Below are 24,819 nucleotides of genomic sequence, written 5' to 3'. Positions count from 1 at the left end.
AAAAAAAAAAAAAATTAAAACCTCAATTCATCATTTACCACTATCAGAGTTTCAGCCATTGGTTTCAGTTTCAATTACCATTGACTTGAGCTGGAGCTACGACAGAGTCCCCTCAACAGCAGCCATTGCTCTTTCATGGACAATTAGATGGACATGAACTCTCTTGCCATCCTGTCTTGACCCTGGCGACACTGGCCGTAAAAACAAACTGCCCAGCCTCCTCAGTAAATTTATCACCTCATAAAGTGGTCAGTGACACGCATCGGTCAAAGTGTGTGTATGTGTGTGTGTGTGTGTGTGTGTGTGTGAGAGAGAGCGTCAGCGTGAAGACAGGGTTTCCTAGATTGCAGATCATTGTCTCAGTCTTCTTTGATAAGCAGGACATATGATTCAAGCTCACATATATGCTCTGCTTAAGCTTTTCTAGAAAGCTTAGCAAACTGGGTGCAAAAAATATTCTATTATATTAATTTAGCTATAACTAAAAGTGCTGTTGGTAAAATCTATGTCGAGTGAGCCTCAGAAATTTGTACGCATTTTGTGTACAGAAGCCTGAAGTATGGAAACATTGTCCGTGTCACAAATTCCACCGGAAGTCTTACTTTTGTTCTCACTACAGAATTCTTCTTTACTGCCCCCCCCCCCAGCATTTGGAAACCTCTGATGTGTTGGTGAAACCCTGCAGGATAGTTGTCACACGGGACATAAGTACAGAGACACTCAGGTAAAAACTGTCTTACCTTTTTCACGCAGTTGTCGGGGGAGGCGTCTTCGTGGTCATTCATCATCTGCTGAGAAAAGACAGAACACAAACAGATATTTGTTAAGTTATTAATGGTACCAAACCCACATTGTTGTTCACAAAATAATGTGGCCAGAACCAAAACTTTTTTATTTGATTGAGAAGAAAATCTGTTGAATCATTAACAGAGAATATCGATTGCTGTGCTTCACGGGGCTTCGGCCATGGCTTGTGACCATCGCTGCTTGATGACATGAGCTCAGGGTGTTCACAGTTCATCACACAGACCCCCTGGGCTACAAATGTGACCAGAGGGATATAATAATGGACTGAGAGGTCACAAAAACACACACACACACACACACACACACAGGCGCAAACATAACACTACACACACACACACACACCCGCTCCGCTCTGATGAATGAATGCCCCACAGATTTGACATTAATTCTCCGCTTCAGCATTGCAGGAAATTTTTTTCGCTGAGACTGTTTCTGTGTGTGTCTGTGAGTGTCTGTATAATTAAGCCTTCAAGCAATATTTACTGGGGGCAGATGGGTGGTAGAATGCTCCCAGTGTCCACGAGAGGAAATGAGGGAAGTGGGGGAATGATGGAGAGATGGGGCTGCTCCGCTGCATTTCACATATAATGGCAACCCAGAGTCCTGCTCCGTCTGTCTGTCTCTTTCTCTGAAGCCCATTGATGGCAGCTGAGGATCAAAGAAGAGATGCAGACTGTTTTCAGAGCCGTTCTCGGCAGGGTGGGGGACCTGCGTGGTCCTTTGCTGAGTTTAGGTGAAATTAGGCCTATAAAACTTCCTCAAGCACAGACACACGGCATATCTGAGCCTCCCTTTTCCTGCTCCCTATCCTCCCCATCTGCCCTTTAACAGTAACCGTGTTGTTTCGGTGTTGTGACAAGACTGGCCTTTATATTAGACCTGGCATATTAGGAGTTTGTATTTCCTAAACCAATGTGGCCCACCATGATTGGGAAAGAGACATTTATCTGCTGTGGAATCTGACATGGAAACTGTGGAGCTATTCTTCCAATTTTGGCACATAACTACTTCTTTTTATGCACCTTTCTATACAAGGCTCCAATTCACAGGAAGTGAACATGAATTGTGTGTATGGACTTCTGTATGTGTGCTCACATTTGCTTCCACCACCTTTGGTCATTTGAACTTTTCGAATAATTCGAAACTACAATGTAATTTGGAACAAAAAAAAATTTTGATTGCAACCAGACTCAGATGACTTAGGAGCTGAATTAAAACAAGTCATGTTCAAAACTTGATGGAACAAACAAAGGTTGACTGTGAAAACCATGTTTCTGTAGTCTGGGGAAAGTATAAGACCACTTATACCATTTTCAAATATAAAGTGTTTTATTTTTTTTTTTTCAGCTAATATTCCGTTAGTTACAAAGATCAAAAAAATATACACAAGCTGTCTTATTTATTTCTCTGTCTTTATTTAGTTATTCATTTTGTGGAATATATAATCATCCAATGCAAAAACTGTTTTGGGTAAAGTAGGGAAGGAATTTCACTAGGACTGTTTAGCAGAAGGAAATTAGGTTACTGTGTCTGCTGTACAAGTAAAATTGTGCTTGTGAACTTTAAACGTGGCGATAGAGTAGACAGAGAGAGAGAGAGAGACAGAGAGAGAGAGGGAGAGAGAGAGAGAACTTCCCCTTTCTTGTAATGCACAAGACCAGCTGCAACAGTTTACAAAACCAACAGCTTGGCTGGGTCGTCTAAAATGCTACCAGGCGTTCAACAAGTATAAGACAATTTCTGGACTTTCCCCCTGCTCTGTTCAGCTACATGCCAAGTGTAAATATGTGTGTGTATCAAATTGTGCAAGAGTAACCCAAAACTGCAGAAGACATGCGAGCAGACACGAGTGGTTTCACTGAGTCGTTAATGTCTTTCAGCTTCAGGTGGGGGGTCGAGACTGTGGGGGCTTCTTAGCGTCCAAACATCAGGTTTGGGTCTAGAAAGACTGAACTGAGTGTCGGGGCTTTGAATTTTAAATTGTTGAATTGTTGAAATTGTTGGTCCAATGAACTTAAAGAATTTAAAGATTGGTGGTTGAACAGGGTTTCCAGGGGTGAAACACAGGGACATGTGGAATGATGACAATAACTGTAACAAGGCAGGTGGAGAAGCTCTTTCAACACTGGCATACTGTGTGCACGCACGCACGCACGCACAGAATAGCTTAGCCTTGCAGCAATACCCCGCCAAGCAAATAAATAAGCTATTAATTAGGGAAGGAAAATGTGATTGGCCACTGACTGACGGCGCTATGATTTATTGCACGTGTCACCATCATCTCAAAGTGACTTTTACTCTGTGTCGGCGAGACAGGTCCGAATAGAGACTGGCCTATGTTGAGAGGGATAGATTTTCCGCTACACAGAGAGAGGTAAAAATTGTCCATTTGTTCCGTATCTAGCCGGCTGAATGCTGACATGTCAATATGTCTTATGGAAAAGAGAAACAGTGAAGCGAGGGTAATTAGAAAGTGTCTGTAAGAGTGCGTCTGGGCGCACGGAATTCTCTCTCTGGCCCATATGACCTCAAACATAAACAAATCCAGTTGTGGCTTGATGAAAGTGCAGCCACCTGCAGAATCCTTCCACCAAGAGCTGTCCAGACCCTCATTAGGGGTATGCCTAAATGTGTGTACCATCATACCATGTCTGTGGTGTGTGCTTTCACACCAGGCTGGAGGGAAAACCCCACCATTATTAGTGTCTCATAGCGCAGCGCTTGTTATTGGACAGAGTCGGGAGTTTTTCAACACCACTTTAGCACCATTGGTATTGACACGCCGTGATGACCAAGCAGACAAAAAAAAACACGACACGGGGAGAGGCACTCAGCGTGGACTGCCTCATTGTTTTTACAAGACCTGTCATGGCCTAAAACACATGACAGAGCAAAATCTCACTCAGTTTATTTCCAGAACGTATTTAATGTCAGAAAACAGTAGAAAGGTTTCCTGTGTGTGACCATGAAGAATATGTGCTGGCTTAAGTCAAACCTTGATAAAATGACCCATACCGTATTCTTCTACTCATTTCATACAACTTACCAATGAGAAGGCTGAGTAAGTAGCCATAGCAACTAGAGGAGGACCTTACAAAGCTTGCTCATCATCATCCTCTGGCACGGGGAGAAGAAGAGGGCCCCACTTGGAGGTTTGCACTGTAGGAAAATGTTAGCATTCTGTTGCCAAAAACAATTCTCCTCATCTCTGGATAATATGAGGCAATACAGCAACGCGGCCCAATGGATGGCTGCGGATGTCACAAAGCCACAAGTTTCCAAAAAGAACCAGCAGCAAACAAACCTCAGGGTTTTTTGAACCGGGGCCCTGACTGACAACCCATCGGCTGCAGGAGCCACACCAAGAAAACCACAAATTGAAAGTTTTGCTATGCATTTATTGGGAACTTTTGCAGCTCCTTGGCACGCTGACAGGATTTCATTGTGGTGGTAATGCCCTGGATGGGTTATTGATCTCTTTGACGCGTAGATGAGAGAGAAAAGCGGCCTTTCTCTGTGGGTCCTGTTGAATAATAAACTGCAGAGAAAGTGTATTTGTGTCAGACTGTTAAAAAGAAAAGAAAGAAAAGAAATTGGAGGGGAGGCTCTGTTTCTCATTGCCAAAGCCTTTAAAATAGGAGCAAACCATCATGTCAAACATGATCTCAACAAATGGATGTGACTCCTCTGACTCCTAGATACTGGCAAACCTGATCGGAACACTTCACAATCAATGAAAGGACACGACTGCCCAAAAAAGGAAGAAAAAGAAATGGGGATATCAAGTCTCCAGTGTTTTCTCTCTGAGGTCTCTTGCTATCATTTGAACTTCCTGATAATGAACCTTTTACACTCTCCTGCCAGAATCTGTTAGAGACTGTTTGACTAAGGATACATGTCTGATTCAGTCTGCTCTTTAGCATCAAGTCAGATGGTGCCGGGTTGTAACTCCAAGTCCTTTTTTTCTGGCTTGTCCTTTAAAAGGGTGTAAAATGGGTCTATTTCGGGACTTCCCAGAGATAGTGGCCTTGACAGCTGACCCAAAACAAGACCAGCACTATGCCTTCTTAAAAACATGCCTGGACAATGAGGTTGCTCACAGAGCTCAAGCAGGGCGGTGGGAAGATGAAGGCAGGAGTAGAAGGAAGCAGGGTAGAGGTTTGCACTGCTAAATACCAGGAAGCAGGGCGTCCATCAGATAGAATATGTTCATGATGATTTTAATAAGTGGAAGACTTGAGGTATTGGCCAAGGTAAACGTTGAGGGGAGTGCTGATAAAATGCTCTCTCTTTTTCTGTCTTAACTGCTCTAAAAGGTTATTACAACTACAATCACTGTTTGATTCCTTATCGTTATCTCCACTTTGGTCTGCAGCGTAATGTGAGAAAATTATACAGCTCATTAGTGAAAGCAAAAAAAAAACTGATGCCAAAGGAATGCACGAGATGCCAGTGTCTGAGTCAAAAAGGAGAGATCAGATTGGCTTGACACTTATCACACCGCGCTAAAGCCAACACTGTTACCCAACCCTGCATCCAAATGGGACTATGCAGGGTGCGGCCTCTGACGGAACTGAGAACTGTTGGTGAGATAGAGCTTAGCGCACAAAGGTTAGATTTGGAAGGCAAACACTCTGAAGTATTGTGCGACTCTGGAAAGTCACGGCCACTTGTCAAATACAAACGGCTGATATTTACAGAACGCGCATTGACCCCGTATGTTCTAAGAGCCTTTTGCGTGATTTATGAAGAGAATGCCATGGTGAATTATCCTGGCAGGGTTTACATTGACCCAGGACAGGCTTGTCTCATCATTTCAATGTCCCGTATGATTCACAGGTCTTGCATAGACATGTGTGGTCTAGCTGTCGCACATTGTACACTCGGTGCAAATGAGCGGATCAAATATTTGTGTGCACTGGTTTGACAGTTCAGGCGTTTGAAGTCTTTTCTCTGAAAGAAAGTGATGTTACGAGGTGAGGCATGCACTTAGTCGACAAACAAACCTTGGGAAAGAAACTCACTTTTATGAAAAAGAGAGTGAGGGAGGGAATGAGAAGGGAGGAGGAGGGAGGAAGAAGAGAGCAGGATTCAGCAAATTTATTAAAAGGGTCATATTTTCATGGGGGACTTGTACAGCAATCCATCACCTGATGTCCAAGGCCCCTTATCCTTTTATGGCCATTGACTCTGAACTTGATATCGACAGAACTATACAGATAAATTATCTGCTCGGCTTCCACTTTATTGATAAGTCATTTGGGCAGATGATCAGTAATAATCATAAGTGAATAAGGGTGTGCCGATAGATCTTCTGCTAGCAGATGTCGTGACAGCCGCAGGGTTGAGTTCCAATAAATAACACTACCTTTTGGCCTAAGAGGATTGCCTACACAGCATCAGCAGCTGCTGTGACATGCCTTTCAAATAATGATATATCACCTCCTCCCTCTTCATTTTGATAAAGGTTGCAGTTTATCGATATGTGGTAGCAGGAAGAAAAATAATATTGCCTTATTTCTAATGATCGGCTATTCTACTCATGACACATATTGCCTCGAAGCAAGCAGGGGGTTATGGGAGTAAGATTTAGGGTCTTGACTTGAGGGCATATAGAATGAATCAAAGGTCATGCCCCGGACACTTTTCATTTTACATATCTCAGTTGAGCAAGATGCCTACACAGCGTATACATATATGGATGTTAACATTTATGTGCTGCATAAATCAGAAAATTGGCTTTTCAGCTCAGCAACATCATAAGATTCAAATCTAGATTTCCCCTTGCAAACTGAATTTGTGTGTTTAGAAACTTACACTGGACCACACTGTCTGTCCCTCTGTCTGGTGCCAACATGAATCTCTTTACAATTCCTTAACGTTGATTTAAAAAAAAGGAATTACAGAGAAGGGGATCTGTCATCACGTCAGTGGCTTTTCTGGACAGCAGCCACTGAGATATTGTCACAGGATGATGGATAATTGGCAAGTATATTGCATATCGTTTATCAGGGTCCGGCTAAATATATACAAGGTTTGCATATTTCAACATAAACAGAGGGGTTTTGGTAGCTTTTCATTTCTATTCTCTCTCTCTCTTCAAATTCAATATACATACAGGAAAGACACGTTGGCTCAAATTTGAAGACTGGATGTGGACAGAAGTTAGAGTGGTCCACAAGATGGAAGGAGATGGGGAGAAAGGAAAAGACATTTTGAGAAAGTTAGTTTTTGGTTGTGATCTGTTCTTCTATTTGTTTGTTCATCAGGCATCCTCCTGCAAATCCATCCTGTGGCTTTTCTGCATTTCTGAATCACATACACATAAGCTCACACATACACAAGGAGCTTGGGCGCAGGCCCAAACATAGAAGTGAAAAGTCTCCAGTGACTTGGAGGCTAAGTGCATGTATATATGGGCTGGTGCCCGGGACAAGCAGGGGCTTTCTTCGGGGTTCTGAGGGTTTATGCCGAGGTCAAGCCCTACACATGATGATGATGCCTGAGAAGGCCAAAGCCACGCAGAGTCACTCACTGATGAGATTTCTCCAGCAGATAAATAAACATGGCCCGACCATGGATTTCCTGCTCAGAGGTATGAGTGTGTTTTGTTGTTGGACAAGTTTGACGTGATGCACCAATCGGGGACAACGTGTCCACATACTTTGGCAATTGCATAATTACAGTAACAGTAAGTAATAATGGCGATGTACATTAATTATCAAAAACCTCCCACAGGTCTTCTGTCCTCTGTACACAGTAAGTATCCACTTAGTGCTTTAACCTGTCTTCACCCTGTCAATGGTCTTTTTATACTGCTACTCTGTGTACACAGGGAAGACATGGAGCTTGGATGTTAGGTCATCAGCAGGACAGAGGTGAATGGAGGGGTGTGTGCCGAAGAAAGAATAAACAGATCCTAGTGTTCATAAGACACTCTTTGTAAGATAGGTAGGCCTGTGTTTTTAGTTGCCTTTACTTCACCAAAACACTTGAACACACTTGTTCTCATGTTTCATTCATCACTACCAACATGTCACTAAAATGACACACACACACACTAAATGCTGAATCCGTTAAACTTGAAGGCGTCTTCCCTTTAACCGAAATAGATCCACCATAAGGTTGTCTGTCCCTCAGACGGTTGATTCAGCTTTCCACCTACAAAGCCACCGGCAAGTGAAGTCAAAAACTTTTTAAAGGCTTGATTCCAATGCCATTACTACTGAATGAAGTGCGTACAAGATATAAATACCAACAATAATAATGGCCACTTAATTCTTCTAATGACTGCTATTAACATGTGTATTATTTTGAGCATGATGTGGAGATAAAACACAAAAAGCATTTGTGTATAACAAATGGACTGTAACTACTGTGCCGTTAGTCCTTGTGATTTCTTTTGGTGGCCAATCAGATTATTTACACGGTGGAAATATATAAAGATCAGAGCAGTTAGGCCAGCTCCCAGTGCCATAAGATACTGTCTGGAGATACTATAGCCACAAACGGTTTCTTTCACTATGGTGGCAAATGAGGAACCCATTTTGCACAGGGGTTCAACCAAAAACAACAACAAAATAACCCACACTTCAGTACCAAATGCATGTAATGACCCCTCGTGGCTGGTTCTTTTCAAAATTCTCTTCTTGCACCAGCTGTTAAGTTCGTGAACAATTAATGATATTCTAAATAATGGCATAAAAGCCTCTTCCAACCTCCAGACCATAACAGCTGAATAAAAAAACCGATGTAAAATGAATGTTACCATTGTCCTTTCTAGAGCACACTCAATGATGATGGTTGCATGTCTCCACCAACCAGTCAGGTTTAGTATGTACTTTTATCCTGTTGGACATTTGTGTGCAATGTTGTCATGCTTAGCATGTGAATTCTTGAGTTATGGCCAAACATGTTTTTTTGTGAGGTCACAGTGACTATGACACCCAAATTTGGTCAGTTCATCTTTGAGTTCAAGTGAACATTTGAACTCAACAATTTGAAGAAATCTCAAGGCTTCCCAAGATATCATGTTCACAAAAATGGGACAGACGGACGCCGGATGGATGGATGTCCTGAAAACACGGCAATTGCCGGCATGGTGGCTACAATGTTAAACACTCTAAAGTATTGAAAACACAAATTCAAAGAGCAGCAACATCACAGTACCTTCGATGAATGACAGATCAAAACCATTGAATTGTCCCCTATCAGCCCTCGTTGATTCACTCAGTCTAAAGTTTATTACTGTACAGTTACCTCTTTGAGGCTATCATGCTGTGTCCAGTTTTTTCTCTCCCTTTTCAACCGTCCCTCTGTCTTTCCGCACAAACGCTCTATTTATCCTCGCTCTCAAGAGATAGCGACATTAATCACCATGAGAGCTGTCTCCAAGTCCACAGGATCAACCCATCACCTCCACAATAAATGTCAAGCTGTCATGATTTATGTTGCTAATGAAAGTGATTAGATGGCTAAAATACCCAGAACACTGTGATCGCATGATTCACTGCTGTCCTGTTTACACAGCTTGCTTGAAAGATCAACATCTGTGTATCTCAGATGGAAGTTGCATTGGGTGGTTAAAACCATGTTGTGATACATCGTGTTAACCAACTCTTGACAATGATACAGTTGCATCTCTGGAGCCTCGGTCATCGGCCTTTATGATTTGGCCTTGAATACTCTTTGAAGGAGATATAATTGAGCGGAGATAATGTAGCGGTCCCACTCCCTTGTACAAAGGCCATTGTCTGATGTTTTTCCCATCAAAACCAGAGATGAGTTGAAGTGTCACTGACTTTGATAATTTCAGGGATGGCCTCAGACTTCAAAAGACTATGCGGTAATGGTATTGCAAAAGCGATTATATGATGCTGCCGACTGTCCGGGGGCACTGAATGGAAAAACCTGCGTATTGGAGTGGACTTTGTGGTGCAAGACACTGCCAAGTGGAATTTTAAAGTCTGACGGATACCTCGAGTCATTCCAAGGTTCAACCTATATTGCGACATATAAACCACAAACTGCACTCCATCAATACGAAAGATCACCGTTTTGAGCACTCCATCACAGGTATGTCAGACTACCAAATTCTCTATGCTTTTGTCAAAGACAAAAACTGTTATGTGCAGGTGAATGTGAATTTGTATTCAGTTGACCTTCGGGCTCATCAGTTTATTAGCTGGGCCATATAAGGCGAAGGCCCTTTACAACCCTATTAGTGTTAAGCCAAGACTATCTCTGTCACTAAGATTGATGATCCCCGGCTTATCGAGCGCTTCCGTTATCAGCAAAAACCTTCAGCAAGGGATACTAAGTCCCATTTGCACACCTCCGACTTGAGACTCATCAAACCGCACAGGTCATGGATCACCGGCATCATCAGCTGTTAAAACTCTTATCATTATTATCTTCATTTTCCTCATCACATCCCGGCTGTTAGAATAACCAAAGGCATGATATGTACAGATAGGATGCGCTGTCGTGGTCTCTGAACCTTGGTTTATAGCTGTCTGTCTGGCCGGTCCACGGGATGATGACAGATGACTTTATTGGGGGAGTTGCATGGTCACAGTATGAAGCCGGGACTTTCCATTAGTCATCTAACTAGAGCAATCAGCATGGAAAATGTTTGTGAGCACTATTGACCCTTTCTTTTTTGTCGCTTTTTTTATTTGCGAAGCCAGAACGTGTGCTATTCTTCGCCCACGCCTCAGTCTATTTCAATAACAAAATAACAAAAAGGACAAACTAATAGCAACCGATTTTGGAGCAGTTCTCTCATTAAATTTCTTCTATTTTGGCCCCTGCGGTTGTAATAGATGACTTAGGAGGAGAGTTAGTGGACAAAGGAGGAGGGAGGGTGACGGGTGAGCTTGGTGAGAAGAAACTTATCTGTCCTTGGGCTATGGGACAGAACACAGTGCCGGCTTTATTCAGCTTCTCGGCACTGTCGTTAAAGAACGATGACACACTCCTCCAGGCCCACATTAATCTTTAACGGTGTGATTTTTAAAATAACACCAGTGTTTTCCCTAAGGCACGTGGGGAGGGAAGGCCCCGCTCAGTCCTGCCGAGCACTGTCAAGGTTTTTTTTTCTCCTTTTCCCCAAACTGTTAACATTGGAAAGCAGAGAGCGGGCTTAGAAAAAAACTAAAAAGATGGACAAGAGTTTAAATAAAGAGAAGAGGAAAAGGCACACAGCATTGGAGAGTGTGGAGGATAAAGTGGAGCTGGAGCAGATTTGGTGCAACATCCCCAGACGTTAAAAGCCCTTGACCTGACTTACTGACCCTGACAGTGGCAGCTCCAGTGGCTCCCTCGCGCCACACATTAGTGTTGTTAACAGTTTTATCACAGGGCTGCCCTGGGCAAGATAAAGACTGTGGCCGCTGATGGGCCTTAAGTGAATGAGGAACTGGCTGCAGACACATAGACAGAGAAGGGAGTGACAGTCAGTCTGTCTCTGGTTAATGACAGTGGGGAGATAGACGCTGAAACAACAACATTTTGTGGGCAACTGTGTGTGTGTTTAACAGTAGACTGGAAAATGGAGCATGGGAGAAACAGGACAGTGCCACTAATGTTGTTTGGGTTTGGGGAGCCAGACAGGAATCTCTCTTCTCTCTCCATCCCTATCAGGGCCGAGGGAGGTCGCTTGGCCGCTTGCTGGTGACCATTGCACAGCATGGCAGTGCCGCGGCTTGCAGGTTTTCCATTGGGATATGAAGATAACAAGAGCTAAAACCACTAGCTTATTAAGCCAATGGATTCTAGTGAACATCTCGTCTTTTTACAGCATTTCTCGCCTTTTATCCCTCTGTTTTCACCCAAGATTTTATTTACAATTCAGTCGACGAAAGAGTGATAGGACTGCTCTCTTTCTAAGAGCGTTTAAGACTGTCGGATGGGCTTATCCTTTATGTAGCATTCTGCAACTTCCATGTGCATTTCATTTCTCAGCTCCTCCCTCTGTGCCCCGTCTCCTTTCCGCCGAGTGCACCACACAGTGTACAGAAGGTCGGGCCAAGGCTAACATGTATCTATAATGTGTTCATCTCAGGCAGCCCCCTGAGGAGTGGAGTGCTGCTCTGGCTCGTTGGCACAGTGGACAATGTGGGTGTTGTGTGGAGGAGCTGGCTGGCTATCCACTCGCAAGACGAGTCAATCTGGGGCCACTGCTGAACCACTGCCCGTCCTGCTGCTCTAGTGCGTCAATGAGACCCCTCTTCACATTTTTTTTTCTTCTTTTAAACAAGCTAAGCTTATTTGTTTTTGCATTAATTAAAAAAAATGGCTTAACTTTTCTTCCACGCATGCTGGACTTGATCTATTCTTACCCCTCGCTCTCAGTACAGCATGCTTTCTTTTATGGGCTGGTGTGTGTGTGTGTGTGTGTGTGTGTGTGTGTGCGCCTTCATGAGAGTCCTCCTTTTCACAGTGCTGACACCGGGCAGATTGAGACATCAGGCGCCTGCTCGCTGTGGTAAATTAGCCATTCTTCTCGGAGGCTAATTGGAAATCTAAATGTTTTGCGCGGGAGAGAAGAGCTGAGAAGGATTACTTCGAATACGAATACTTTTTCAAAGCTTTTATCCAATGATATATTGATATGAACTTATTGTGTTCATTAGTATGTTGAGGGAAATTGCAGAGAACAAACCATACTGAGTCAAAATGGATACTGGAATGCAGTAAACAGTGTTTATCAAGGAAACCTTGATGGAGATGTATTCCCATTCTCAAACCCGTGGCACTTTTAATGAGAAAACACTCAAAGCTCTGAATTAGAGGCAAATACATTTCCATGCATAATGACCCAGCCACAAAAAAGAGAAAAAAGCATTAATTACAGTGCCTCCATCTACATAATTCAGAATAAAATATGAAACAAAAAATGCCACTAACGCTAATTGACTAATTCATCACAGGACTTTGTTGGTAAACGTTCTTCCCTGCTTCAGCAGTTTTGGCAAAATGAAAACATTTGCATAAACTTAGCATGTGAGGCTGGCCAGAAAACAGTGAAATGTAAGACAAAATATTGTTCAACATTGTCGTATTGCTTGATCTAAGAATTAAGAATACCAATTTGTTAAGCCTTTAGTAATGAGTTCTGATCGTAAATAATTAATGTCTTAAAATATTTTAGTTTCATGCTCTACAAGGAGTATACAAAATGAGTAAATGTACATTTTTTATGTTTGATATGTGGTCTTTTTTGCCCTAAATGTTGCTTTGAAATTTCACGTGATAGTTTAAAACTAATAAGAAATAGCACACCATTGCGTGGCAAAATTTTCTGGCAGGCATCATCTTCAAAGTATCTTTACAAGTCAAAGTGATGTGACTTTGTTCTTTCGGAGCAGACAGTCCTGTGAATGTGGCCAGAGGCTGGCCCGTGCACAGTTATGGGCGGTACACCCCGTTGTTGGGGGTGAGTTGGAGGTGCTGGGAAAAAGTGCTGTGCATTCACAGTAAATGAAGCCTTGTGAGTAACCGAGGAGAGATTGTTTCTTAACTGATGAGTCCAGAGACAACTTCCCAGATCTTCTTTGCCACACGGAGACACAGAGAATGCTAAAGACCTGCTGCCCTCTTTAGAGCAAAGCACAGAAAGACACTGAATAGGTTAGTTTTGGCCTCCGCCATGAAAACAAATCTAAACACTGTGAATTGCGTTTTGTCTCATTCTTTTTAATTGGCAGCAGCAGGTTTTTGCCTCTTTTTCTTCTCCGTTCAATATGAATAAATGCGACAAGCTTCTGATCCCGGCTTTTCAGCCTATGACTGTTTATTTATCTATTTCAACTACACCCGAGTGAACAAAAGGCATGCAGAATGGCCACTGACAGCCATGTCGAATATCTCTTTCTGCCAAATCTGGCTGTTTTCTCTCACTGCTGTCACTTGATGTCTTTATGCAAGGCTGAGAGTTCACCACTATGAAAAGGGTGGGGGGCCAGCTGAGTGAGTGACCCGCACAGGAGGGGAGTATTAAAACCAAAAAAGAGAGCAAGAGCAAGGGATGGATGACCCAGAAGGCGGGGGAAGAGAAGACGGAGGAGAGGGGGCACCCCTGCCGGGTCCCAGGCATCTCGGCTGGCAGTCCCCATCTTGGCTTCAGACGGCTTTTGTCAAAGAGGGGAAAAGAGGGTCTCTTCTTCACTTGGGCATGGGACAATAGACGTTTTGTCAGTCAGATGGGGGGTTGGGGGCAGGGGTGTTGGTGGAGGGATATGGAGGGATGCTGAAAGAGGAATAAAGAGGAGGACCCATCTTCACAAGGGATGGGGTGGCGGCAGTGGGCAGCCCTTTGGGACTGGGCAGATGTTGAAACGAGGATGATTTATTAGCCTTAGTGTCCTTGGTGGCACTTGGCTACTATCCCAGATTTAGGAGTGAGAGAGAGTGACTGAGAGTAAGAGACATGGGGAACAGGGGGAGGAGGAGGAGGGCAGCTATGTATCAGAGACATCTTATACCTTCTATGGGCATGAGGCACTTCTTGCTCTCTGACCGTCATGGTATTTTTGCCCGATTCTTTCGCAGAAATAACTTGGTTGGGAGTCATCTGCATCACTGAGCTGGTCCTTGTCACCCAGCATTACCCTCTCCCCTGCACCACAACTTCCCCCCGAACAGATCCAAACACACAGACCGTGTTTGCTACCCTCGCTGCACCACCACCATCGCCACTATCCCTGCCCTGCTTATATAAAACAACAAATTACCAAATTAACATTCCCAATAGCGCTCACTCTCCCTTCACAGTTCTGGGCACAGACACTGATGTCAAACTTGCCAGAAAACAAGCGTGAAACAGAAAACATTCCATGAGTGCATGTCGCTGTGTGTGTGTGTGTGTGTGCGTGCGTGCGTGATCGGGAGGGCTGTCTTTGCATGCGTGTGTGGTCGGGAAGACCAAAGAAAAAAGGAGTTAAAAAGTTATTGTGTGTGTGTGTGTGTGTGTGTGTGTGTGTGTGTGTCTGCGTGCGTGCGTGTGCGTGCATGCGTGTGCGTCTTAAGCAGCCACAGATCCCTGTAGCCTTAGCCCTGCACTCTGAGCTGTAATTGTGAAGTGTCACATGTTTGAAGTCACAGCGTGTCACCCCGTCGTGCCACCCATGTAGACCGATGAGCAGAATAGTGTGGACGTGCGTGTGTGTCAGAATCTACTGAACAAAAAGTGAGAAGAAATAGGAAGGAAACATTCCTTAACAGTTTTCCATTTTTTTATAGTGCGAGTGCCCTGTTCCATGCCTGAAGCACCTCGCTCCCTCCCCGTTCTTTAATCCAAACTCTGCCCCCCTCTCCTGTCACGCGTACACACACATTTTCTATCCAACTTGACCTCCCAGTTTCTTTTCCTGCATCCTAAGGTCTTCTCTGTCTTTCCCTCTCTCCTCCAAGCAACATTTAATCTTGCGACTTGTTTGTCCACACCATTTCCCAGCCCTCAGCTGACAAACTGTAGGAGGGTTACTTAAAGTAGCGAGGGGGAAACTTTGGACAGCTTTCATCAAGGGTACCTAGGGGGAGGATTGATTGGCAAAGTAATTTACTGCCCAGTGTCGTTCTGCACTCCTCGTTCTACCGCTCTCCCTGCCCTTCGCCTGGTCTGTCTATCCGTCCATTCATCTCCAACTCTTTACAAATCCATACCTGCTGCCTGAAGGTAAAGGTCTTAGTGGGAGTGATGGGGAGTGTGTGTGCGTGTGTGTCTTTATATGACAAGGTCTGCAGGTCTGTATGTAAGGTTAAGAGGTTGGAGTCTTGGTAAACACTGCCACAGATGAAAGAGACTGATTGTCTTTGGGTTGAAGACCAGATTGACTAGACTGCTGCAATGGTGTGTGTACGTATGTGGAGTGTCCATGTGTGTGCACACGGGAAGACAATAGGCATGCAACTTTGTAGGTCTGGAGGGGCAAGAGCTTTTGGCATGAATGAGAGGGAGGGTCATCTATCATCTAGAAAGATGGGTTGAGGAGGGGTTGGAGCAAAAGGGCGAGAGAAAGTAGGGAAGGGGTTTGCGAGGTCAAGTCTCCATCACTCTTGCCGTCTTCTGCCCTCTCACTATCATCCTCGTGCCTAGCGCAGTCCACTTCAGCCTCGCCACGGCTGTTCTTCCTCACAAACTGCTGCTCCCCTCTTTCACAGGGCCCCCGGAAAACTTTTGTTCCGTTCATTAGTACAACAAATACATACAGATGCCCGGGGAAGAAGGTCGCAGAGAGAGATCGAGATTTTCTAAGCACATGCTTCCCCCAAAATGACTGCTGATTTGGAGACAATCTGCGCGTCCGTAAACAAACGGGATGCAGAGGAGCTCATGCGAGAAGTGGTCTCATTATTCAATGTAAACGTGGACAGTTAAGTGTTTAAAGAGGGTATTAGTGATAGGACGGTCTGTGATTTTCTTTACTTATTTTCAAGTTAATAGTGGAAATACAGTATGGGGGGAAAATGAATGCAGTATACGATGATGAAATGGTCACTAAAGGTTAATGGTAACCTGACAAGCAGTGACTGCAGAAATGCTGCAGGGGCTGATTTTAAGAGAGACAAAAATGTGTTTGAATGGATTCAGCATCTTCTCACCATAATCAAGTTTAAATTCATTTTAGCAAAGTCCTGCTTCTCTCTTCCACCTCCTTTGTAGAGACAGTAAATGCAGTTTAAGGATTTTTGCTTATTGAGTGTTCATCAAAATCTCAGCATCAGCAAAAACAAAAAAAAAGGTCCACTAAACATCTATTCCCCTGCTTTGCCAAGACATGATGAAATTGTTTCTTTCCCATGGAGACGTGTCTTGACAGGAAGAGAAGCGGCCGACTTGTACCAGAGGTTAATGACGAACACCGAACAATGACTGTGTGTGTGGGGAGGGGTAATGAATGGAGAGAAGTGGAGAAGATGGGACCAGGGGCACAAAGACTGGCATGCATATCCCCCTACCCCCAATGACCGCTCCATCCAAACTTTTTTTTACCCCTCAATGGCCGTTTTTCTCCTGTGTCTCCCATGAATTATGTAAATGACTATGGCCTCCCTCCCTATCCCCCGGCTGGAGGAAGGCAGGAAGGAAAAGGGAGGACGAAAAGACAGGAGTGAGAGAAATGTCTCCTCCTCACTTTTTTTTCTCTTCCTTACACTGCCTCTGAAGAACCTTTCATGTTGGCAGTGTGGGCCTGGGTTCTCGGCTCTGCGGCCCATGTGAAAAGATGATGGTGGCCGCTGAGTTGGTGCAGGGGGAGGTTCAGGGCACAATGACATATATGAGGAACAGAGGAGGCAGGCAGGGAAAGAATGCCGGCCTTGTTGTTGAACGGCTTGACATTGATTAATGAGAGAGAGACAGAGAAAGAAGAGAGAAAATAAGAAGAGAGGGGTGGCATTGGTATAGTAGGCCAGACAGGAGGAGGGGGGGAAGTTGGACTCTCGTAGGGGTAAGAGACTACGGAAGAGCCCCGGGCTGCACTGCTGATCAGGAAGAGGGTAGCTGCGGTGTAATACCGCCCATCAAAAAAGTGTGTGTTTGTGTGTTCGAGTTTGCCTGAGGGGTTGTCTGTCTTCTTTCATACACAAAAATGCATGGAGGAACACAATTCAGCGCTGGTCACATCAATCCTCATCCATCAAAGTGCTCCTAAAAGACTGCCATCATCATCATCATCCTCATCATCCTCATCATCATTAGGAGTTTCTTTGGTGTCAGTCAAAAGTCTACAGTGCGTGGACCCACGTTGCTGAGGTTGTGTTTCGATTGTCATCATTTTCTACGTCATGCACATGCTCTGAATACATTGCCATGGAAAGCAGCATCAGCTGTAAATGAAGTGCAGATTTGCAAGCAGAAATATAACTGTAGGAAAAATAAGTATATGCTAACTGAAAATAAATGGGATGCAAGGGAAGAACCCTGCAACATCAACAGTTCACAGTGTGAGTCGTGAGATCATGGTGGTGTGAGAAGCTTCTATTGACATTTTTTTTTTTACTCAGGGAAACTATTCGTAAAATTAATTTAAGCTGACCTCAGGAGGGAGCTGACAACTTTCCCCAGCCTAGAGTGAATGTTTGAAACTGCTGCAGTACAGCAGCATATTAGATGTGTTGTCTGCAAACTTTTGCGCACCCCTATTTTGAAGATTTTATGAGTGAAATCACGTAAATACACCCTTCTAAATTAAACAGACATTAAAGACAAGCAAGTCCTCAAATGTTAACGCACTGTCACTTTTTATCTAGTGTAGTTAGAAAACAGAAAACTTTCAAGTTAATTCCGCTTCCATTCACTGTCTATGCTGTTGACCTTTTCTACAGCAGGAGCTACTCCAGGCTGCCTCTGTCTCCAGCCAAGAGGGATTTCAAAGCCTCTCCTGGATGTCCCAGGACCCTTTGTCTCCACTCTCATCTATAGGTAAGCACAGTGTGCAGCCCCCTCCCCACCACCAGCCTCTTCAAAACTCTGCACAATAGCCAGATTTCCTCCCAATTTGCTGGGAGAGAATGGGAGGCTCAGGAACTCCTTTCAGTAGCTTTGAATGGTGGGCCTAATTCAGACTCAATCTTTGGGTTTGCCAGGCCTCACCCCAACCTTAGCTGGCCTTACTTTGGGGCTCCTGACTTTGGCTAATGCAAGGGCAATCCCACTGTTGAAGGGCTTAGCCTTGTGCACATTTGTGCCTCGTCTGCAAAACAAGCCAGCTTCCTTTATGCTTTTGTGGATGCCAGTTGATATTTTAAAATCTTACTTGCCAAGGCTGAGCCGACAGAGGACAGAAGCTCCTTCTCAGTAATGCTAGGCTGCACGCTCTTACACTCATTTCCATCTGGGAGCTTCCCACTACAAACCACAGGCCTTTACTGTTGGCCATCCCTGACTGGGGAATGGAACTGGCAACTCTTTCCATCACAGCATCACTTCTCTAACCTCAAAGTGACCAGTGCCCCTTAAACATACATATACATGTGGAGAGTGTTTGTGTGCGTGTTTTTTATAGACTTTGAGTTCATGCTGCCGACCATTTGTTCTACTTGACCTCGCTACACTCCTCTCTGCCCCAATTATGCAAGCGCACACGTCCACTTTGCATATTTGTACTTCTTTTTCCCCTAACACTTTTGAGGTCAGTCCTAATCAACCACCCTTGGGTTGTACGCACTGCACACAAATTTCTCACCAGAGTTCCTTAAATACGCCCACCTTCCAGATCCAAGGACTGCTATTAAAGCAATCAGGAGCTTTCTAAGCTAGGTCAAGAGCAAGGTGCTCACATGGGGATTCTGATTTGAATTATGCAAAGGGGGAATAGGAAGAGAAGGAAGAAAATAGAAAGAGGAGGGACATATACTGTAGAGAGAAAGATGGGAAAGTAAACAACCAACCCCTCTGTAGTCACACAGAGGTGAAATCTTTCAAATAAAAGAAAAGTAGGAGAGAGAGAAAAAAATAATAAAGGTGGGCAAGTAACTCCTGATGAGACAAAAGACAAAGAAACAGTGAAGAATTTAAAAGATTTTACTAAGCCCAAGATCCTGACCTTGGGACCTGATGAAGCATTAGAAAATACGGTGAGGACTGAAATGGTGGGACCACACGCAGTTGTGTGTGTGTGTGTGTGTGTGTGAATATGTGTCTGTGAGATCAGCTTTCCCCGTGTACCATTCAGTCTCTAGTGGCTCAGGATACTGAGACAAGAGGAGCGAGGGAGAGAGAATTATCGTGAAATAGAATTGGATCCTCTGTGTGTGTGTTTGTGTGTGTGCGTGTGTGCGTGTGTGTGGGTGTCTGTGTGAGAGAAAGAGTCAGTAAGTGAATAGAGACAGTAAACATGATAACTGTAGAGCTGATGTGTTGGCCAGGAGGGAAGTGTGACAGGCAAAGTGTGCCTATTTTGTGTGAACTCAACATTTAGTTTGTGTGTATGTGTGTGGTATACATGCATTATTTACATGCTTATCAAGAATTAAAATCAATTAAATATTAAAAAGTGTATTCACCCATGTTCCTAGAATTTTTTTTACCCCTCAATGATGATTTTTTTTTTTTATCATTTGGGAGAACTGATCCTTTACAGAGAAAGAGAGTTCAGTACTAAAGCTGCTCGCATCCGCAAAACACTAAAGCTCCCTTTCGGTGTTTGGAGAAAACAAGTTCCATCACATAACTCAGTGGAAAAGATCTCAGAAGAAAAATGATTGAGTTCAAATTCGATCTATTTTTTTTTAAACTTTCCAAAACTGGAAGTACTCTGTAATAGAAAACAACTGAAAGTATAAGCCGATAATTGCGGAGGTGTCCACTTTGACATTGTATGCGTGTCGCATTGTGTGTGTAGCTGAGCGTCCTCTGGCCAAGCCTACCCTGCGGTGAACATAATCATGGCCCTGTCGTCCCCAGGTTAAAAGCTCACTGCTGGGTCTTCTGGCACTAATGCAGTGCCAAACTATAGGGGTCACATTAGCCCCGGCTACTTCAGCATGCATTACAGTAGAAAGAACTCCATTCCCCATTGAAAGCCACCAGCAGGCTATGATGTGGGCCTACCTGTGATGGCCTAAATGAGTCACTTAATGATAGACGTGCTGCAGGGAAGGAGTGCTCAGACAAAGAAATACTGATTGGATACTGATTTAGTGCGAGGGTCAGAAGAATATGAGTCAGTGCATCATATCAGTTCTGTCACTTTTGTCACTTCAGAAATAGCAGGGTTCCAAGCTTTGAGTGGATTTTATGAGAGATCACATACTTTACATACTTTCTGTTAGTTTTTGTCACATTAACACACCGTGCACCCTATTGTCCAAGCCGTAAAACTGGATGTACTTTTGAATTTTCAGCAGAGCTCGCCTTTGTGGATAAGACCAAAAGGTATCACGTCAGTGTCTTTGTACAATGTGGAGGCACGACTCCACAGAGACTCACTTCTTTTGCAATAATAATAAAAAATGCTGTGCCCTGTGTGTTATCTTCTATTTGTCAAACCTGACATTTCAGAATCTTCTTTCACTGCATAATAAATGAGGAATTACTTTTCTTGATAAATTAATTGTTGAATGGTTTTCTGTTGATCAACTAACTGCTAAAAAGGCCAATTGTTTCAGCACTACTTGGCACTGATGGCTATGCAAGCAGCAAGACTAATACTTAATGACCAATTTCTTATCCTTCACTATATCAATGGGTCACTGTATTGGTTGATAGAGCTCTGTTCATCATGTCTGTCAGTCCCTCTGTTTATCCAGCAAAGACCAGCAAAAGGGAAAACAACATCCTGAAGAAAAGAACTCAACTTCTGCCTTCCCCTGGGTCTCAGCAAGGTCAAGTGCACAGCAAATAGGTTCAGAGCCTCCTTGGAGTCTGGGGCCATATGGCTGGTAAGCAGCGTGATTAATGAGAAATATGGGGCTGGTATTAGGGTTAATTGACTGTTTTAGTCACCCCCTGGATGTGGAGTCTCTCATCCTTTGCACCACACCTGTACCGATCTTGATTTCATTATGTTGTTCCTCAGCATTTATAGTTTTTTGGTCAATCTCATTAAGATACAGGGTCTAAACATCCCCGAGAACCCCTCGATGGATGTCTGTATCCTTGCTTAAGGGTGTGGGAAGAGAGGGTGAGTGCACCCCAGTATCGGAGATGAGAAGAGGGTAAGTGAGCCATGTGGAGGAAGCCAGAGGGTGAGCGGTGATCTGTAAGACAATATCCTGCTACCTTCCCTGACCCCCACTGTCGGGCCACTCTGTTACCTGGACAAGATGGGAGGTATTAAGTGGCCCGCTGTCCCGCTAGGTTGAGTTGCTGATCCGCTAGCCAGAGAGGAAAGCCAACCCCTACTCCCATCTTCACTTCAGTGGGAGCGTTTGTTTTGATTTGTGTCCTCTCTTTCTCACAGACAAACCTGAGAGGCCCAATTTATCTAGGATGGAGTGAGGGGAAATAGGGCACCTTGCCACTTAAACACTAGAAGTTTAAGCCAGCAATGGTTCGCAGACTCGGTCCACCAATGTCTTCCTCAACAGGAGTGCAATTCTGACATTTGGAACAACATAGGACTTTTGATAGAACATAAATCACAGATAAATAAATGAAATGATCAAATCACATCACCTAAGATTCTGTCTCTCAGATGTATTTGGTAGCCAATGGCAAAAAAGCAGAAGATAACTGGAATCAACATCCACCTCTTCCACCATGATTTAATTTAAACTAGAGGACATCTCTAGGTTTTCCTGCAAGGAGTCAACAATGTGAGCTGGTGCCCACCCACATCTTTAGGCCAGGCAACACAGGGACTGCCGAGAGAACAGGAGGAACAATTTGCTCATTCTCAACCAAGACATGGGGGCTTTGGACGAATAGGAAAAAAAAGACACCCAATATCCAAAATCCCTCTCTCAGGGCCATCATGTGAAGAATTCCCCCCTCTTCTCCTCCTCCTGTGCCCTCCCTCCCTCTCTCCTTTCCTCTTCTTTTCTTTTTTAATCAAGCCGTCTGGGGTTGTCAGGTCTTTTGAGACGAGGACTCCCAGCCATGTGAAAAGTTAATCCCTTGCGGTCCTTCTTCTCCGTGGCGCTCATCTCCCTGGGAACACTGGTGGTGGCTTGCAGGCAGGTGGTGGCGGGTAGGGGGAGGTGTAAAGGAAGAGGGATGGATGGAGGAAAGAAGGGTGGGATGAACACAGGGCCACCCTGACGAACAGATACTGTGGTGCGGATTCTCTCCAGTCCTCCACCACTCAATCTGAATCCGTCTCCTGAAGTTAGGGCCCATGTTTTGTCTCTGTTCCACCCAACCCACACACACACATGCATACATAAATACAACCAGAACTCAGCACTAACAACTCTTGTTTCCTCCCCTCCTCTATAGTACCCTTCACCCACTCTGTCTCAATCGCTAAGTCCAAGACCTTTTGACGAGGTTTCCTGCCTGACCGAAAGACGGCTGGAATAGAAAGCAAAGAGGATTTGCGACATCGAGAGCTAGTAGAGTGGCTTCTGAAGGATGACAGTGGTCCACAATGGAGAGGGCACTCCTGTTGCATTGTGCCCCAAACCTCCCCGGCACAGCATCGACCCCCCACCCCATCCACTTGGCTTCAACCGTCCCTCTTTAGTCGTTCCACTGTGTGTCAAAGCAACAATCCCGAAAGACTCCTCTTGGGCCTTCTGCCAAGACATGAAGGACATGATAGATAACAATGGAGAGACAAGGAGTTCAACAGTGCTTTTGTCTGGATTCTCAATGAAGCGTTTCAGCGACATCAACAGCAAGTAGAATGGACTAAGACACAAACTGTCTCTTGTGCGTCAAAGAAATCATATTTCTGATTGAATGGTGAAGGCAGGAAGGTCAGAGAATGTGGTTCACAAAAGACTCCTCTAGCCGTCTGAAGGAGACAGAAAAATGCACACTTCAATGCTTTGCTTGCAGTGCACTTTTTCTTCCTCTGCCTCCCTCTTAGAGCGAAGTGCCATTGGAAATATAGACAGGCTCAGTCAGCCATCTTAATCCCTCTCCCCTGTCCATCTCACGCTCAGTCAATCCACCCTGACCCCACACACTACAAATGCACACACACTCATTCGCCTTCTCCCTCCTACTTGATATGCCCCAAAGCCTCCTCACCCTAAGAAAGGAGCTTGAGGCAGAGAGAATCTCTGTTGGTGGGGTGTTCAGAGCGAGATTTGGGAGTTTGCAAAGGTCAGCGCGGACTTTGTTCAATCTGAGGGTTTATCTCAGCAACAGCAGGGCAGGACAATGGGGCCGCATGCCGCGCAACAGAAACCCAAGCTGTGGCAGCTAAATTACTTCACTGATAAGGCCGAATTAGAAGCACAAGGGACCCCGGAGGCCAGGAACAGAGGAGGAGGGAGCAAAAAGAAAAGGAAGGAGACGAGAAATAGAGAGGGAGGCCACATAAGGTTGAGAGAGGGGGTTGAAAAATCAATGAATCACAAAAGAAAAGATTAGAGTCTGGGCATAATTAAAACAAAAGTTGTGCAATTTTTCGTAAAAGCATAAGATACTTCTATTTCACAGATATCTGAAAGACTCAAAAGACTCCATGAGAGAAGGCACTGGGGGGTACAGGGATGTTAGTGAGAGCACTGTGCCAATGTGTTAGTTCTTGTAAACATACGTGCAAAGTGTGCCAGAACGGGAGTCAAAGAGATAAAAAGGAAATAGGAAACGGAAAGTGGTGTAAACACAGTGATCAGTGATCGTGCCTCACACTCCACGGGAGAGGAAAGGAAGACGGGTTGGAAAAGAGCTGACTTGTTGCACTTGAGCAGTTTGTTAGGCAGCCAGTTTGTACTGTTCGTGAACGTTTTTTTTACAGTTGCACCACTGTAGAATGCCTGGCCCTCGGTCTGCCCGCCCTGAGAATCAACATCACAACGTTAAAGGCACTTAGCGCTTGTTCAGAAAGTGCCATTGTGAGCTCTTGGCCAGCAGAGGGGAGCAGGCTTTGTCACCACAAACACTCCCTCGATAAAATGACACCAAAACAAAGCAAAATATGAAGAATGTCATTATAAAGACAGCGTTGTCAGTATTTCATATCTACTGTTAAAATATGAATTGCTGAGGAAAAAACAGTGCTGAGGGGACATACTGTACTTGAATTTAACAGATGATATCAAACACCTCCTTCGTGTGATTTTGTAGATAATTGTACCACTAAGGGTGCGAGTCATCTCTCTCAGCGCATATGCAGAGTCACACTCCCCCCCAAAATATGACAATGCTTTTGTTCTGCTTTTGTGGCAAAGCCTCCGTAGCAGAGACTCAATGAGGTAGAATGTTTTTTTGAGTGTTTTTTTTCCACCCTTCTGTTGCACCAGGTGCCACAGTGAGTACCATGGTGTACCAGCAGCACAGACATCCGCTCACCTCCATTTCAGAAAGAGTGACACAGAGCACAATCATGTAAAGACAGAATGACTAAGAGGCTTGACCATAATGGAAATTTTCAGAAATCCATTTCGCCG

The 24,819-nt window shown here is 44.3% G+C and overlaps 1 protein-coding gene across 8 annotated transcripts in view; it reads right to left on the bottom strand.

Moving 5' to 3' along the window:
• prdm16 (PR domain containing 16) overlaps positions 1-24,819 on the bottom strand; it is a 170,245-nt gene that overhangs the window by 79,319 nt on the left and 66,107 nt on the right. For 7 of the 8 annotated variants that reach the window (XM_035646461.2, XM_047331061.1, XM_047331058.1 and 4 more), the window contains exon 3: positions 741-791. In XM_035646461.2, the coding sequence (XP_035502354.1) occupies positions 741-791 (51 nt within the window). The remainder of the gene's footprint in view (positions 1-740; positions 792-24,819) is intronic. The other variant, XM_047331059.1, reaches the window with a different exon arrangement.

This window comes from Scophthalmus maximus, chromosome 3 (assembly GCF_022379125.1).
Source record: "Scophthalmus maximus strain ysfricsl-2021 chromosome 3, ASM2237912v1, whole genome shotgun sequence".
In the NCBI taxonomy this organism is placed as follows: Eukaryota; Metazoa; Chordata; class Actinopteri; order Pleuronectiformes; family Scophthalmidae; genus Scophthalmus; species Scophthalmus maximus.
Note: the sequence above shows the minus strand (reverse complement) of the source record. Positions and strands in the feature narration are given on the sequence as shown.